Source organism: Theropithecus gelada, chromosome 7b, assembly GCF_003255815.1.
Source record: "Theropithecus gelada isolate Dixy chromosome 7b, Tgel_1.0, whole genome shotgun sequence".
Lineage (NCBI taxonomy): Eukaryota > Metazoa > Chordata > Mammalia > Primates > Cercopithecidae > Theropithecus > Theropithecus gelada.
The window spans coordinates 91,694,205-91,711,855 of NC_037675.1; the positions used below are offsets into that span (position 1 = coordinate 91,694,205).

At 42.8% G+C, this 17,651-nt stretch overlaps 1 protein-coding gene across 3 annotated transcripts in view; it reads right to left on the minus strand.

Moving 5' to 3' along the window:
* Positions 1–17,651, minus strand: part of NRDE2 (NRDE-2, necessary for RNA interference, domain containing) — a 52,716-nt gene that overhangs the window by 17,608 nt on the left and 17,457 nt on the right. For 2 of the 3 annotated variants that reach the window (XM_025390928.1, XM_025390929.1), the window contains 5 exons: positions 16,077–16,226; positions 7,274–7,721; positions 6,049–6,454; positions 4,586–4,719; positions 1,391–1,511 (listed from right to left, as the gene is read on the minus strand). In XM_025390928.1, coding sequence (XP_025246713.1) covers positions 1,391–1,511; positions 4,586–4,719; positions 6,049–6,454; positions 7,274–7,721; positions 16,077–16,226 — 1,259 coding nt within the window. Of the gene's footprint in view, positions 1–1,390; positions 1,512–4,585; positions 4,720–5,115; positions 5,146–6,048; positions 6,455–7,273; positions 7,722–16,076; positions 16,227–17,651 lie in introns of all 3 variants that reach the window. The other variant, XM_025390927.1, reaches the window with a different exon arrangement.

Below are 17,651 nucleotides of genomic sequence, written 5' to 3' on the forward strand. Positions count from 1 at the left end.
GACTCACATCGGTAATCCCAGCACTTTGGGAGGCAGAGATGGGTGGATTACTTGAGGTCAGGGGTTCGAGACCAGCCTGGACCAACATAGTGAAACCCTGTCTCTACTAAAAATACAAAATTAGGTGGGCGTGGTGGTGCATGCCTGTAATCCCAGCTACTTGGGAGGCTGAGGCACAAGAATCCCTTGAACCTGGGAGGCAGAGGTTGCAGTGAGCCAAGATCGACCCACTACATTCCAGCCTGGGCGACAGACCAAGACTCTGTCTCAAAAAAAAAAAAAAAAAAAAAAAAAAAAAAAAGGTAGCTAGTCTGCACTGAGATTTGCTAAAAGTGTAAAATACACACCAGATTTCAAAGAGTACTAAAAAGAGAATGCAAAATACCTAGTTAATAATTTTTTTTCCTTTTAAAGCATGCAATTGGCATCTGAATCTCTGGTTAATAATTTTAAAATATTGATTACATGCTGAAATGCTTTGATATACTAGGTTAAGTAAAATACACTATCAAAATTAATATCATCTGTTCCTTTTTACTTTTTTAATGTGGCCACTAGAAAATTTGAAATTACACAAGAGGCTCACATATTTATACTGGGCAGCTCTGTGTTAGAGTATAAATCTGGAAAGTATTTTGGGGTCATTTAGAATGACAGTTATGTAAATGCTAGGTAATAATTACTTTACAGTAGTCCTAAAAAGGTAGTTTTCAAAGTATCTGTTGGTCTGTACATTGACAGGATAACAAAAAGACTGTCTGAAATACACACTAAAAAAGAATGGGGTTGGGCGTGGTGGCTCACATCTGTAATCCTAGCACTTTGGGAGGCCAAGGTGGGCAGATCACTGGAGGTCAGGTGTTTGAGACCAGAGAGACCAGCCTGGCCAACATGGAGACCCTACCTCTACCAAAAATACAAAAATTAGCTGGGCGTGGTGGCAGGTGCCTGGAATCCCGGCTACTCAGGAGTCTGACGCATGAGAACTGCTTGAACCCAGGAGGCAGAGGCTGCAGTGAGCCAAGATCGTGCCACTGCACTCCAGCCTGGGTGACAGAGCGAGACACTGTCTCAAAAAAAAAAAAAAAAAAGAATGGGGATTGGGGCAGTTATTAACAAGATTCCTTCTTCAGTTGCAACCTTTAAAAGGAAAAAGGAAAATTACAGAAACTTTCAAATCCTCAAAGCATCCTGTACTGAAGGAGTAAGCCAACTGCTTTAAAACTTCTCAGGGGAACCCATGACATCCACTTAACATTTTTGACATTTTGATGTTTGTGCAATGTTCTGAAGCTACTGATAGCTTAAGCAGATAAACAAATAATCAAGAGGACATAAAAACAAATTCCAGAAGAAAAAAATGTACACGTCTTCACTGAGAGGGACTTACCTGGGTTGATGACCACCCAGCCACCTCGTTCCTGCTGGTGCATCCATGCCTTCCAGCCTCGGGCTCCTTTCTCCCCAGCCCGGGGCTCTCCACTGTCCCAAAAGGGCTCAAAGAATTCCACCTGTTCAGATTTTAGAATGGATGTTAGACCTCACTTGTACAAAACTGCTGAGTCAGTGGGCAAAATCCGTGCTGGTGGACATAAGAGAAGCTTACAATCCTTAAAATCATGTTTGCCATCAGTCTTTGAAGTAGATACATGCTACACACCCCAAGATAGAAAAAAGAACTATCTAGTGTGGCAGGCAGCTTCCAAGATAGCCCCCATGACACTACCCCTGCCTCGTGGTTTTCACACTCGCATGTGAGCTGGACCTAGTGATTCTAACACACACAATATGGCAAAAGTGATGGAAGGTCACTCCCGAGATTAGGTTACAAAAAGACTAGCTGAGGTTCAGCAAGAAGGGTCTCCAGCTGGGTAGGAAGGGAGTGGTTTCCTAGTTCTCATCCTGCCAGGCCAGTCTAACCAGGGACAGTGGCACTGCCAGTTCACCTAGTGCCACTGGACCCCCAAGCTAATTCCTAAAGTCATGCCGCTTTCAAGGTATTTTGAGAGGAAGGCTCCAACAAGAAAGATCATGAGCTCCTGAGCACAACCATATCTTAAGTAACTATATATTCCTAACACCTGGCACAATACTCACTGCCTAGCAGGGACTCAGTAAACGCTTGTTGGCACAGATCTGAACAAGGTAGGCAACCAGGGAGTAAAAAGGTCTGCTTTTTTTTTTTTTTTGTGAGACAAGTTTCACTCTTGTTGCCCAGGCTGGAGTGCAGTGGCGTGATCTTGGCTCACTGCAACCTCCGCCTCCCGGGCTCAAGCGATTCTCCTACCTCAGCCTCCCGAGTAGCTGGGATTACAGGCATGAGTCACCATGCCCAGCTAATTTTGTATTTTTTTAGTAGAGACAGGGTTTCTCCATGTTGGTCAGGCTGGTCTCCAACTCCCGATCTCAGGTGATCTGCTCACCTCAGCCTCCCAAAGTGCTGGGATTACAGGCATAAGCCACCGCACCCAGCCTAAAGATCTGCATTTTAAAGCCTGGCCCCATTAGCGCCTCCCTCATTCATTGGGGCATTAGGTCTGCAGTGTGTGGTAAGCAGCTCCCTGGCAATAAATCTTTCCCCATGGAACAGAATGTGAACACAGCAATGAACAGAAACGTGATCATGTTACTGACTCGAAACAGGACTGTAAAAGTGAGCCAATAACCTACTCAATAAAAGCTTTCCTAAGAAACCTTTTGAAGAGGACAAACAGGCTTCCAGTGGACACAGCATGGGCCAGGAGCCACAGGATTCTCCAGCCTGAGCCCTGGGCAGTGCCATGCATGCCTGGAAGAGTATGGCATCCAGGAGAGTCATGTCAGGGCAGGGCAAATGTCCTGACACGTCAGTCATCCTCAGGAAGGGGAACCAGGAAGATGACGCTCCCTCTTTAGAGGTCTGGTTCTTGTAAGAGTGAAGAAAGAAAGTTTACTCAAGAAAGGATTTTTTTTAAAAAATAGTGTGATAAATGAGTATAATCTATTTGTTTATTCCACAGAAACACAGACCAGTAATATCAGACCTGCCTGTGTCAAAGCATGCTACTGTGTTTATGGTAACAATGTCTCTCAGTCAAAAAAGCAATATGGAATATTAAGTAAGAAACTATATTCCAAATCTGTCATGTAAATACTTTGGAATTACAAGTGCTGTTCGTGTTTAAAACCTCAAGCACGTGGATCTTTGATGGGTCACATTCGTAGGCAGAACCCTCCACCCATCACTCTGTTCTTATCACGGTGGGTCTTAGGAAAGGGGCAGGGGAGGGGGTGAGAGAAATTCTGATCCTGACCTACAAGCCTCCTTAGAGTCAGCTGAGAATTCTGTAGTACAGGCTATTCTTAAAATCTCACAGCATGTCTTAAAATCACTCTGTTATATGGCTTACTAATGATCGATTAGAGTAATTTAACTGGTATAATTCTTTAATCCCATTTTTTCTAGAGGTAGCATCATGATAAAAATGGTCTTTACTGGCAATTCATGAAACTCCCACATGATGGAGACCTTGGCCTCTCAAGAAACATTTTTGAATGTTCACCATAAACTCATATATTCTATTTATCTTCCACTAGACATCTTTACAGAGTAGAAAACTGAGTTTTCTTTAGTGCAAAAAGGGAAAAGATATGTTTTCTTATATGCGTAGCTCTATAAAAATTCTTTATTTCTTCACTTATCTTCACTTATCTCAAACACTGGCAATGCTCGCTTGTCATCTAAAGGATTAACCCTTCCCCAGTAAGATTCACTGTTGACAAGGTGCCTTTGTGTAATTTCATTTGCAACGCTACCGAAGATTGTGGGTAATTAGAAGGTTAACTGGGGAAGTGACACAAGACCCAAACTAGAATGCATACGGGTGGAAGACAGTAATACAAAGTTTAAAATGGCATGACAACTTATTCCCTGACTGGGGGAGTTAACCAGTATTGAAACAAAGGTGGAAAGGCGATGGAGTGGAGAGGGGAAAGGGGGGAGTGGGGTGAGGAGGGGAGGGGAGGAGGGGAGGGGAAGAGGGGAGGAAAGGAGGGGAGGGGAGGAGGGGGAAGTGGAGGGGAGGAGGGGAGGGGAAGAGAGGAGGAAAGGAGGGGAGGAAAGGAGGGGAGGGGAGGAGGGGGGAGGGGAGGGGAGGAAGGGAGGGGAAGAGGGGAGGAGGGGAGGGGAGGAGGGGGGAAGGGAGGGGAGAGGAAGGGGGAGAGGAGGGGGAAGGGAGGGGAGGGGGAGGAGGGAGGAGGGAGAAGAGGAGGAAGGAGAGGAAGGAGGGAGGGAAAAGAAAAGGAAAAGGAAAGAAGGCAGGCAGGATGAGAGGGTGGGTCCTCAGACAGCCTTTATGTTGTGAAGGAGGGGAAGCGTCTTTACCTATCCGTATCTCACCACTTTCATTACAAAACTTTCCTCAGATCACTGGACTATTTCTGAGAAGTCCTCCTCAGCAGACTGATATAAAGGAGGATATGATATTTTAAAAACACTACCACACCACCTCTCATTATCCACACCACCTCTCATTATCCACACCTTCCCCCTCTCCCTCCCTCCAAAGAGCCAGAAAGAAAAGATGAGGCGAGCAGAGCTGGGTACCTGTCCTTTGGTAGGCAGATCTTTCACGCTGTCAGGTTTAAAGAAGGTGAAGTCCACCATGGCCTGGAACAATGAGACGGCCTTCTCAGAGTGGCCGGCCTGCCGCAGAAAGTGGCACTGCTGAAGGAAGAGTGCTGCGAACAGAGGGCAAAGGGGAAGAAGCCAGGTTGATACCAGTAAAGGGAAAGAATGTACTTCTCAAAACAGGCAATTAACACACTGAGAACATCTTTTACCTGCAATCACCGTTAATTTACAAAGCTGTGATACGTATCCTGATTTAAAGCGTCTCACACAGTATTATAAACCAAGTATGTTTGTTCTAATTTTTGTATGAAACCACAGAACACAAATATTAACAATAAAAACTATATATAGTACATAAAAATAAGTCAAGAGGTTGGTCTGAATGCTATCAAATAATCAGAGCTCATTATTACAAGAAAAATGGTAGAAACAGGATGGCGTAGCAGATTTTTATCAGGAAGCAAAGAGCTGTATTCAATTGATCACTAGATGGCATTATTCGCCAGCAACTTTCATCCTATGTTCAGAGTCGGCTATAAAAAAATCAAGTTTCCATGTCTGAATATTCCAGTTCATCTTACTTGTGGTACAATTCCAGCTACTAAGTAACACTAAACTATTTGAGTAGATCACAAACAGTAACAAAGTCAAGACTCTGTGTCAGTGTGATAAATGCTTATTATTTTGAGAGCAATGTATTTCTATCTTTAGATGCCAATAGTAATCAATACTCAATAACAGGGGTTGTGATCAAATAAATGCCGGACATTGAGCTAGACTTGCCACAGATTATCTCGCTTACTGTGCACCACAGTCCTGTAAAGCAGGTTTATAGTATTGTTGCTGATGGAGAAACTGGGGCTCAAAGAGGACCTGCCCAAGGACACACCAGAGCCAGTGAAGGGCAAAGCCTTCAGGATTCAAGGTCAGGAGTGATACTCTCTGGCTCAGCAAAACATGCAGCCTCCAACATCTCAATGCTGTCAAAATTTATATCCCAGGCTCCTTCAGGACAGACCAAAAATGTTAGCAGCATAATAATGCCCAAAACTTCTATTTATGCAGTGGTTCCCAGTCAGGGCATCTCACAGACATCACTGCCTGGGACCCTATAATTGGGTGAGACAGGCACACGCATCTCAACAGATAAGGCCATCGACTGCCAAAGCAGTTAAGAGATTTGCCTGTTTACTTGGCTAATCAGCAGAACCTTGTCCAGTGATATCTTAACTCTACTGGCTCTACTGGCCCCACCTGCCCTGGGAGCTGGGGGCAAATTTGTTATCAAAAAGAGTCGTAATACTTTTTTAAAAAATCAGTTCTATCAAACAATTCAGACTTTTTCTAGAATAAATCAAAAATAGATCTTCATTTTCAAGTAAAGCCAAAAGAAAGTCTAACTCCTCCCACGTAACTGGATCTGGTTATCTCCTTACCAAACATGGCCTCTTCCGTGCCAGGCAACGCAGGGTGAGATAAGATGCTGCCGTCCTTAACGGCAGACAAAGTGCTCAAGCATTTTCCATAAAGACTGTGAATTTTTGATATCGAAAAGGTACTAAACTGGCTCTGGCAAAATAAAAGGTATTTCTGCCAAAGGGCTGTATTATTGGGATGCAAAAATATCAGTTTCTGCCACTCTTTGACCAGAGTGGAGGGCTCCCAGAACTCTGTGCAGAGCTTCAGCTTGGCCAGTTTCAGATCCACACTGCTCTGGTTGCTCTCAATGGCCCGCTCCAGAATGGCCAGCTTCTTCTCCAGAATGAGCTTCAGGGACCTCTTTCGCTTTTCCTGCTCTCCTTCCTCGATGGCATACAGGCCAGGACTTTTCATGACCTCGTCCTCAACAACAAAAACACCAATTGACAAATGCAAATGGACCTGGGGGATCCTCAGAGTTTCAACAAAGCTTAGTGATTTTCTTACCACCCCCTAGGGACTTTCTTAAACCACCGGTTCGCCACAATTTCTTTTAAAGAACACTTGGATCCTAAGGTGCTTGTGTCACCTGGTATGTCTGATCTTGTGTTTCTCACTTAACTGTCCATTCTTTGCCATTTTAGGCTTTGATTTCTGTATCAATGACTGGCATACAATGCCTTGAAAGTCTTTTCTGAAGAGCAGACCTTACCAATAAAAGGGCCAAATGTGGCACAAAATATGGTATTGTATGAGTGGTTCAAAATGAGAGACTCAGACAAACCCACAAGTTTTTGAAAGGGAATGCATGGCTCTAACTGGGTAATACACTGAGCAGCCCTCTCTCTTTCACAACTCTGTGAGCTCTGCCTCTTCTGTTTGTACTTCAGGAATGCCTTTCCCTATCTGGTGAACATTCCTTCTTCTTTCAAGATTGTGTTGTTGAACTTTACCTTCTCCTTCTTGGTAGGTAGCTCTTTCTCCTCCCTCAATGCAAATCATCCCCTCACTCCACTCCCAAGTTACACATTACAGCATTTACTACCCCAGGGTTGCACGTATTCTTCACATGTCCACTCTCCTCACTGGACTCTGAGCGAGCTCAGGGCAAAGCCTCTAATAATCTTTGTATGCCCAGTGTCAAATTTCCTCATTAGCTCAAAAATTGTTGCAGAGTCCATCAGTTTGCCCAAAATCAGGAATGTCCTTCTAAGGTAAGAGAACTGGGATGGCAACACATACCTGAAAAGCAACGAAGGCCATCCACAGCTGCGTATCCCGAGGATTCTCCCGCACCCTCCTGTTAAACTCCTCCACCTTGGCCTTGAGAGCTGCACTCTCGCTGTCTGGCTGTGTGTCTGGCTGCTTTGATTCCTGCTCTGGAGGACCCTGTCCTTGTAGCCACTGTGTGGTTGACTGATCATAAATCCCCAGAGGATTCAACCAGGTTGTAACAGGAGCCGCATCTTCCAAGTCCTTCACTGGTATAAAGGAGATGGGCTCAGATGAGGGAGGTTCAGTTTTACTGCTGATGGCAGCTCCGTCAATGTTCATTAATCCCACACTCTTCTTAGTAAAATAGCGTTCAACCTGCTTGCGTGAATGCTTCTTCTCTGTGGAAGTCCCTTCCCAAGATATGCACTGCTTCTTAGGGTTAATGCCAAGGCAGGAGTCTCCTTTCCTCTTGTATCTGATATTAGAAAAAGAAAAAAAGTTACTGAGGGAATATGTGTACTACCTCTGAATGATTGAAGGCGCATTAGACCTCAACTCTTGTTACGCAGGTTCGCTGCATAGATCCAAATTCACCTTACCTTCAGATTGTTTCTATCTGGAGATACACAAGGACTAGCAATTAACTTTTTTTCTGCCTGGCTTGACTTCCTCCTATAACACTTCAACTCTTTGTTAACATCTCATGAATTTCAGATCATGCCTGTCTTCTAGATCTTAGTAATTTCTATTTTCCTGGAGCCTTGTAAAGAACTGTCACACACATTATGTCATTTGATCATCACAGCCATATGTGACAGGCAAGGCAAAAATTATCATCCCCTCTCTTAACTGTTCCTAAATAAGGACACTGAGGCCTGGGAACCTGGATCATCTGTCTCCTAGACCAGTCCTGTTTTCTCAATATTTTCCTGTGTCCCTACTTAAGAAGGTAACATATAGGCCTAAGATTCTTTTTTTAATCCTGAAACAAAGTATGTCAAATGAAATTACATTTAGTTATTTTCTACTCTAGAGGAAAAGAGGTTGGGTTCTAAAACGCTTTTATGGAACGTGTAGGCGTCCCCAGAGTTAACAAACACATGACTACTGAATATTTGCACAGGCAAAAGCTAAGGAAAATTGTACATTCTTCTGTATGTATGTTAGCAAACAATTCAATTTTAAAAATGGGCAAAAGATCTGAACTGAAATTCCACAAAAGAAGACATGAATAACCAATAAGCACATAAAAAAAAATACTCAACATCATTAGTCAACAAGGACATGCAAATTAAAACCACAATGAGGTACCCTACACACCATCTAGAACAGTTTTAAACTAATATTGAAAAGGCTGACAACACCAAATGTTGGTGAGTAACCTGTGGAGGAACCAGGACTCTCATCCGCTGTCAGCGGGAATGTAACCTGGTATAATCACTTTGGGAAAAGATCTGGCTATTTCTTAAAAAACTCGACACAGACCTAACCTATGACCCAGCAATTCTATTCCTACATATTTACCCAAGAAAAAGGAAAGCATATGTCTACACAAAGACGTGAGCACAAATGTTCTCGACAGCTTTATTCCTAACAGCCAAACACTGAAAGAGTCCACGTGTCCATCAATAGAAGATGGATAAGTAAACGAAGGTACAGCCATACAATGGAATACTACCAGCAGTAAAAAGGAGCTACTGGTAAGTGCCTTATGGACGGATGATCTCAAAAACATTACGCTGAGTGAAAGCAGCCAGATACGGAAGAGTACACACTGCATAATTCCACCTACATGACATTCTAGAACAGGTAAAATGAATTGATGGTGGAAACAAATGAGAACAGTGATTGCCTCTGGGAGAATGGGGTGCAAACTGACCAGAAAAGAACACGAGGAAACTTTTGGGGGTCATAGTAATATTTCACATTTTAATAAAAGTTCGGGTTATACAGGCGTGTATACATTTCCCGAAACTCAAGAGAATGAAGCTTTGTGCATTACATTGCATGTAAATTTTCGATTAAAGTAATAAAACTAAATAAATACTGACTCTTGACCTCTAGTTAATAATACACATGCTCAAGTATATAGCGGGTTGTTTATTGATCTGCAGTTTACTTTGAAATGCATCAAAGAAATAGGATGGGCTGATGGATGGACAGATATGGCAAAGCAAGTACAATACAAAGTTAATGGTAGATGTAGGTGGCAGTTATATGAACATTTGCTGTAAAAATCTTTCAACTTTTGCTATATATTAAACTTTTTCCTAATAAAATTGGAAATGCTGTGGGGAGAAAAAGGCAGGGGAGAACTGCCTTTATCTTCTATCAGCTCCCAGGAAGCTCCGCTCCACTTCACCTTGGTTCAGGGCCGGGCTCTCTCCCTCACCTCTGTGGCTTCTCCACCGTCAACAAGTCCCCTCTCTAAGCGCCTTTGCCCTCCTCACTGACCAAACACAGCAAATTTCACAGCAGGGGACTATTTTCTCACACAGACATAAACATTCTCTCTCAAACCTTTTACCTAGCCTCCCTCCCAATTCTTTCTAGACTATCTCATGATAATTTCTTGCCATTACATTTATGAGTCAAAAACAACCTTAACAAAGGTGTAATGAGATAAAATAGCACTAATGTAGGCCGGGCGTGGTGGCTCACGTCTGTAATCCCAGTACTTTGGGAGGCCGAGGTGGGCGGATTACCAGAGGTCAGAGTTTGAGATCAGTCTGGCTAACATGATGAAACCCCATCTCTACTAAACATACTAAATTAACTGGGCGTGGTGGCACACGACTATAATCCCAGCTACTTGGGAGGCTGAGGCAGGAGAATCGCTTGAACCCAGGAGGTGGAGGTTGCAGCAAGCCGGGATCAAGCCACTGCACTCCAGCCTGGGCAAAAGAGTGAGACTCAGTCTCAAAAAAAAAAAAAAAAATATATATATATATATATATAGCACTAATGTAGTTCTAAACAAGGCTACTATTCCCTAAGGAACAAAGTCAAAAAGCTAGTTTTGTTCTCCTTAATCCTCTTTTAATAGTATTGATTCCTCATTAGTCTCACAAAAAATATACAGTATTTTAGATATTCGTGTAATCTCTTGAAAAATGTTTACTGTTTCCTGACTTTAAACTAACAGCTGCATTTTTATAACAAATTAGATGGAAATGATAAGGGAAGGGGAAAAATGTTACTGGCCTATATTATTATCTACTTTCAGACACTATATATGTTTCAGTAAGTATTTATATGTGTGCACATACATCCTTTTTAAAAATAGTTGATATCACATAGTTTCAGGCCTTCCTTCCTACTTTTAAGCATCTCTCCATACCATTAATCTAAGAAAATATAATTTTTATTGACTTCAAACTGTTCCATTGTATGAATGTGCCATAATTTATTTAACCATTTCCCAATTGTTAGACATTTAGGTTGTATCCAATTTATCAGTTACCATAAGATCTTAATAATTATACAGGACCTAGGCTGTAATTTAACACAAAGTTCCCCCAAATGAAGGCACTTTTCCTATAAAATCCTTATCAAATAATCAACTAACGGCCGGGCGTGGTAGCTCACACCTGTAATCCCAGAACTTTGGGAGGCCGAGGTGGGTGGATCAATGAAGGCCAACATGGTAAAACCCCATCTCTACTAAAAATACAAAATTTAGCCGGGCTGTCTTGAACTCCTGACCTCAAGCGATCCACCCACCTCAGCACTTTGGGAGGCCAAGGTAGGCGGATCACGAGGTCAGGAGATTGAGACCATCCTGGCTAACATGGTGAAACCCCATCGCTACTAAAAATACAGGGATTACAGGTGTGAGCCACTGCACCGGTCTACAAAAAAATTTGTAGGGTTTCCCTCTGTTGCCCAGGCTGGAGTGCAGTGATGCAATATAGCTCACTGCAGCCTCAAACTCCTTCAGCAGTCCTCCCGCTTCAGCCTCCTGAATAGCTGGACTACAGGCACACGCCACCACACTCAGCTAATTTTTAAATTTTTTGTAGAGACACAGCCTCACTATGTTGTTAAGCCTTGTCTTGAACCCCCGGCCTGAAGCAATCCTCCTGTCTTGACCTCCCAAAGTGCTGGCACTACAAGTGTGGGTCACTGCACTTGGCCAAAAATCTTTATATATGTAAAGTCCTTAGAAGAGTGTCTGCCATACAGTAAGGGTTAGATAAGTTTAAACTATTATTTTATCAAAGTTGGCTCCTAAACATAAGCCAACTATTTTATCTGGTGTATAGCCAAAGAAATAACAGTCTATTCCAAAAACGGAGAAAAAACGGACTGAACTGAACTTCACTATCAGACAGTATATTAGTCTTAAGGAATTTTCCAAATATAGTTTGACTCTAATTTTCTCAAGTTATACACTAACTTTAGCACCTAACCCCTGCTCACCACAATCCTCCCGTACACAGTGTCACAGCGGGATGCTCATAGGAGTAGAGGATGTGCTACTCTATACGGAGTCAAATCTGACCTCCTGGAACTTCCACTCATTAGTACTGGTTCTAACTTCACAAGCCACACAAAACATTGTCAATCCAGCCTCCAAAGGGCAGTCCAACCAAGCTTAAAAGACAATGATCGGGGGTGGGATGGGGGAAAAAAAGAAAAAAAAAAACAATGATCATATCTCTGCCTAGGCTAAATGCCCATCTAGTCCTTACATGACAGTGCTAGTCAAATTTTAAGTGTTCATCTTCATTTCAATGCTCTCAGTGTGTCAGTGTTCCCCCTAAAGTGTGAAAATTCAGTACCCGACACGAAATTGTTAGCTGCAGAACCAGTTCAAACTACTTCAACTTTGTCAATAACAGAACGATGAGTTGTTTTTCAGTTGCATGGACCCACAGCTCGCCAGTCACAAGCTCGTGCAGGTGAATCAAGTGTGCTCAATTGGTGACCCCAAAGCCAGGGATCAAAAATGTTAATTAACCACATAGGGAACCAAGGTACCTGAACCAAGGAGCACGGACCAAATTAAGAAGTGAGGGGAGTTGCTGCCACATGAACTTAAGAGCCAAGAACCCACAGGCCGGGCACAGTGGCTCACACCTGTAATCTCAGCACTTTGTGAGGCTGAGGTGGGTGGATCACGAGGTCAGGAGATTGAGACCATCCTGGCTAACATGGTGAAAGCCCATCTCTACTAAAAATACACAAATACAAAAAAATCAGCCAGGCATTTATCTTCCCAGAGTCCATGCATGTGAGTTGGGTCAGGTGTACTGGCCCAATGGAAAAGAGAAAGAAAGAATAAAAGCTAGAGAGAGTGAAGCAAATGAAAGATACAAAGTGGGATGGAAGAATTAAATCCAAAGCTCCAGGCAATCAAAATGAATGCAGGTTGAATAAACTTGGGCAAATTTTAGTGGCATATGGAAAAAAAAAATTAGTCGGGCATGGTAGCACATGCCTGTAGTTACTTAGGAGACTGAGGCAGAGAATCATTTGAACCCAGGAGGCGGAGGTTGCAGTGAGTCAAGATCACGTCACTGCACTCCAGCCTGGGCGACAGAGCGAGACTCCATCTCAATAGAAAAAAAAAAAAAAGAGACAAGAACCCTACACTGTCTGTCTCCATAACCCAATCAAATCATGCCTCAATGCAGTTTCCTATCTCCCTCACAGTTACTCTCTTCCTCTAAAACACAGACCCCATTTGGGGGAGACAGATTCAAGTGCTGCCTCCTGTTGACCTTGCAATAAAGCTGCTGCTTCTCTCAAAAGCTGGTGCCATAGTATTGATTTCTATGCACTTGAGGCATGAAGCCCATTGCTCACTGACAGTATTCTCACTGTCTTCTGACCAGCTCAGACGGCCATAGTATCAATATCTTCTCAGAACTGGACACTAACAGTTACTAATCCAGCTACTAATCCAGGCAAGATGTGTCTTGTGTAAACTTTACCAAATGGCTAGGAAATCACAATGCCCTAAGCCCTTTAGTAGTGGCATCCTTGAGGTTTAGATTAATAAGGCTGTTTCCAATTACTTTCTTCCTAAGTCTGTGCTATTCATTAGCAGAAGCTCAAGAGCCACTCTTTGTTAGTACGTTCTCCTCTTTTCATCTATTAATAAATACTAACCCTTTATGTCTGCATACCAATTTCCAATTCCATATCAAATATTCTGATATTTGAGCACAAGCCATGGCAGAAGTTGCAATTTCCAATTTACAAATGAAGCAACAGAGCCTCAGACAGGTCGGATGACTTGCCTGGAACTATATTGCTAGTAAATGGCAAAGTCAGAATGAGAACCAGAGTCCTCTGTTTCCAAATCTAGAAAACCACGCACCCTGTCTCATCTTTCTGCATGGGCAGTGAAAGAACATTTGAAATGTGAAGTCAGAGACATGAGGGTGGCCGGGCGCGGTGGCTCAAGCCTGTAATCCCAGCACTTTGGGAGGCCGAGACGGGCGGATCACGAGGTCAGGAGATTGAGACCATCCTGGCTAACACGGTGAAACCCCGTCTCTACTAAAAAAAAAAAATACAAAAAACTAGCCGGGCGAGGTGGTGGGCGCCTGTAGTCCCAGCTACTCGGGAGGCTGAGGCAGGAGAATGACATAAACCCGGGAGGCGGAGCTTGCAGTGAGCTGAGATCCGGCCACTGCACTCCAGCCTGGGCGACAGAGTGAGACTCCGTCTCAAAAAAAAAAAAAAAAAAAAAAAAAAAGAGACATGAGGGTTCAAATCCCAACCCTGCGGCTGCCTGGCTGCATGATCTTGTGCAGTTACTTAACCTCTCCGCAATTCCTTTTCTTCATTTGTGAAATGAACAGGGTTCTCCTCCTCCTCCTCACAAGCAGCTGTGAGGATCAGACAGGCTGACTTAAGTGAAACAACACACACAGCACCATGGCCACTATCTCATGTCCAACCTCTGTTTGTTGACTGCCCATCTTTTTTTTTTTTTGAGATGGAGTCCTACTCTGTCACCCAGGCTGGAGTGCAGTAGCACAATCTCGGCTCACTGCAACCTCCATCTCCTAGGTTCAAGCGATTGTCCTGCCTCAGCTCCCCCAGTAGCTGGGATTACAGGCATGCGACAACATGCCCAGCTAATTTTTGTATTTTTAGTGAAGATGGGGTTTCACCATGTTGGCCAGGCTGGTCTAGAACTCCTGACCTCAAGTTATCCACCCACCTCGGCCTCCCAAAGTGCTGGGATGACAGGCATGAGCTACCATGCCTGGCCCAACTGCCCATCTTTTCTTGGGAATCTACCACATCTGGGTGTGCCTTTGGTGGCACAGAAAACCAAGTAATACCTCAAGGAGCATTAAGATAACTCAAAAATACATGAATACATTGAAAATATAATAGTCATTTATGCTCAACCATAAAGTTTCTACTGACAGTAGGTAGATTAAATATGTACTGAATAAAACAACTCATCAGGAAGGAAATTTTAGTTGGAATTGCTTACATGGTGAGGTATAATGTCAGGATAAGTGACAACAGGATTAAAAGTTGGAGACACAGCAAAATAATGGAAATGGAAATTTATTTCACAAAGTCATTAGTCTATAAAGAATAATGATCTTCAAGATCTCCTCTTGTCTTTGTATTCTAAAACTGATGATTCTCTGTCTTCAATTCTCATTATCTGTAAACTGTTTGGGAACAGATTGTGTGTTACTGTTCTTTATGTTCCTCACGATTTCTCATAAAGTACTAAATGTCTAAAGCAGGGGTATCAGATACGGTTTGGCTGTGTCCCCACCCAAATCTCATCTTGAACTGTAGCTCCCATAATCCCCACATCGTGGGAGGGGCCTGGTGGGAGGTAATTGAATCATGGGGCAGGTCTTTCCTGTGCCATTCTTGTGATAGTGAGTGTCACGAGAGCTGATGGTTTTATAAAGGGCAATTCTCCTGGTTTTATAAAGAGCAGCCACCATGTAAGACGTGCCTTTGCTCCTTTTTCACCTTCTGCCATGATTGTGAAGTCTCCCCAGCCATGTAGAACTGTGAGTCCATTAAAACTCTTTTTCTTTATAATTTACCTAGTCTCGGGTATTTCTTCACAACAGTACGAAAATGGACTAATACCGTACCCAATCTTTTGGTTTCCCTGGGCCCCATGGGATGAAGAATTGTCTTGGGCCACACATAAAATACACTAACACTAATAATAGCTGATGAGTTTAAAAAAAAAATTCACAAAAAAATGTCATAATGTTTTAAGAAAGTTTACAAATTTGGGTTGGACAAGTTTGGTCTAAAGGGTTTAGTAAGTACTCAAATATTTTTGATTGCCAGATTAGAGGGGAAAAGTTCAAACTCTATTACTAAAGCAAGTATCACCTATTTTTTATGATTTTTTCTTATGATTTTTATGATTATCTGATGGTATATGCTAGAAACATTTTGAGAAAGTCCTTACCACTAAATGTCATTTTGTAAATGACAGAAGTTGGGGGTGGATAAATAAAAGCTTTGCCACTTTAAAAAATGGCATATAGGTTAGACCAAATGGTTACCAGATATCTGTCACAATTAATTATTACAAGGTACTTTTGGATTCACTTATTCAACAAATACTTATTGAATGTCTACTGTGCCAGGCACTATGGCAAGCACTAGGAATAAATAAGATTAATCTGACTTGAATTCAAGCATTAAGCTTTCATTTTAGAATATGAGATAAGACACGTGCCTGAACAATGCAATAAATAAAACCCAACAGAACTGATGAAAGACAGAAACAGGCAGACAGACAGTGCCAAGAGAGTTCCGAGGAGAAAAAAGTTACTTTCCTACAGTGAAAACTGGGGCAAAACAAGGTGGCTACCTTGCTATATCCCCTCTGTAGAGAGACTTGTACTCCCAGTTCGCAGGATCTGGTTTCTTATCTGTTCTGAAGGTTTCTCCCGTCACAGCCTGAATGTCCTCAAGCCAAACAAAGCGATGTCCAGTATCAGCTGCAGCATTATTTCCTTGACTGTGAGACAAAGGAAGAAGAAGGGAGAAGCACTTTAAAAATCTTCCAGTGACACAGTTGGCATTTTCAGCAATATGAGAGTTAAACACTTCAAACTTCACATAGCATCAAACATGCCCAAGTACATAAAATGTACATGTGCCACAGAGATGGAAGAGGACTCTCACTCTGGGCAAAGAGTTTTAAAAAATAAAGCAAAACCTGTCACCACTAAATGACACTCTACCAACAAAAGTCTTCCTATCTCAAAAATTAACCTGAAGAATATAGGTACACAGGAGTTCTTTTAAAATGTTTCATTTAGATTACTGTAACCTGAATTTCAAATATATTTATAAACAAAGTCTTTAAAGTATTTCTGCTCTGAGGCACCTTAGAGGGCTAGGCAGAGGGAACTCCCACACCTCCCAAGGTGACAACCACTGACATTCAAGTGCACTGCCCTAACTTCACCTAACTTACTTGAAAGTGCCTCGATAGTTCATTCCAACTCAAAACCTCTCAAAAAAGCCATTGCTCTGAACTGTTCAGCCTCCAACATTACTTAGGCTTTGTCTCAGCCTCATTTTTATGGTCTGGACTCTGTGTTTGCCGTTTTGCTTATACGTCTGGACTTTGTACATAAAGGGCAGAATCACGAGGCTCCCCTGAAGACAAGACCCTAATCTATCTCTCTGAACCAATGTGTAGGCTGGCAGACTTTCAGCTCAGATACAAAAGGAACCACTCCCGGGGCGTTAAGTGAGAGGAAGGGAAGGTTTTTCTGGCATCTAACATCTTCTTCCTGTAAAGAAAATCAGTTCATAATGCTGCTGACACAAGAAGGTGCCAAAGTAGTCAAAACAGCCATTAACTGTTGCTCCATCTCTGCTTTTCAGCTCTGCCCAGGTACAAACAAAGATTCTGGAGGCTTCTTAGTTATTCTTGGCAGGGAATACAAGGGAATGGCATTTCAGGAACACTAGCTACTCAATAAATAGTTGTTGAATGATGAGCCTCAGGTTAATGTATGGAGATTTCAACACATTTCCCTTCAGAACAACTGCAGAGGGCTCTCTGTCAACAAAAACCATAAGGGGCAATGAAAAGATGGAGAGTCTACTGCAAACTGATTGATGCATTCAAGAAAGAAATGGAAAGCCAACTGGGAGAAAAAAAGGAGAGGCCAGCTGCAGACCACCCCTGAGGAGTCAACAGGTCCTTTCCTCTCCCCTTGGTGGTACTGAGCTAAGGAAGCAGGATGTGGTAGTCTGGGCTGTGTGCAAGGAAGGAGCTGCCTCCACCTAAAGGTGAGGGAAAGCTCATCCCAGAAACTCAAGGTCAGTTAGTAGCTGTGGCCTCTGGGGAAGGTCATTTGTCATCACCCTGAAACAGAGTCTCACAGGGTCTGCTACCCTCATGAACCCATTTTCCTGACATCACAGA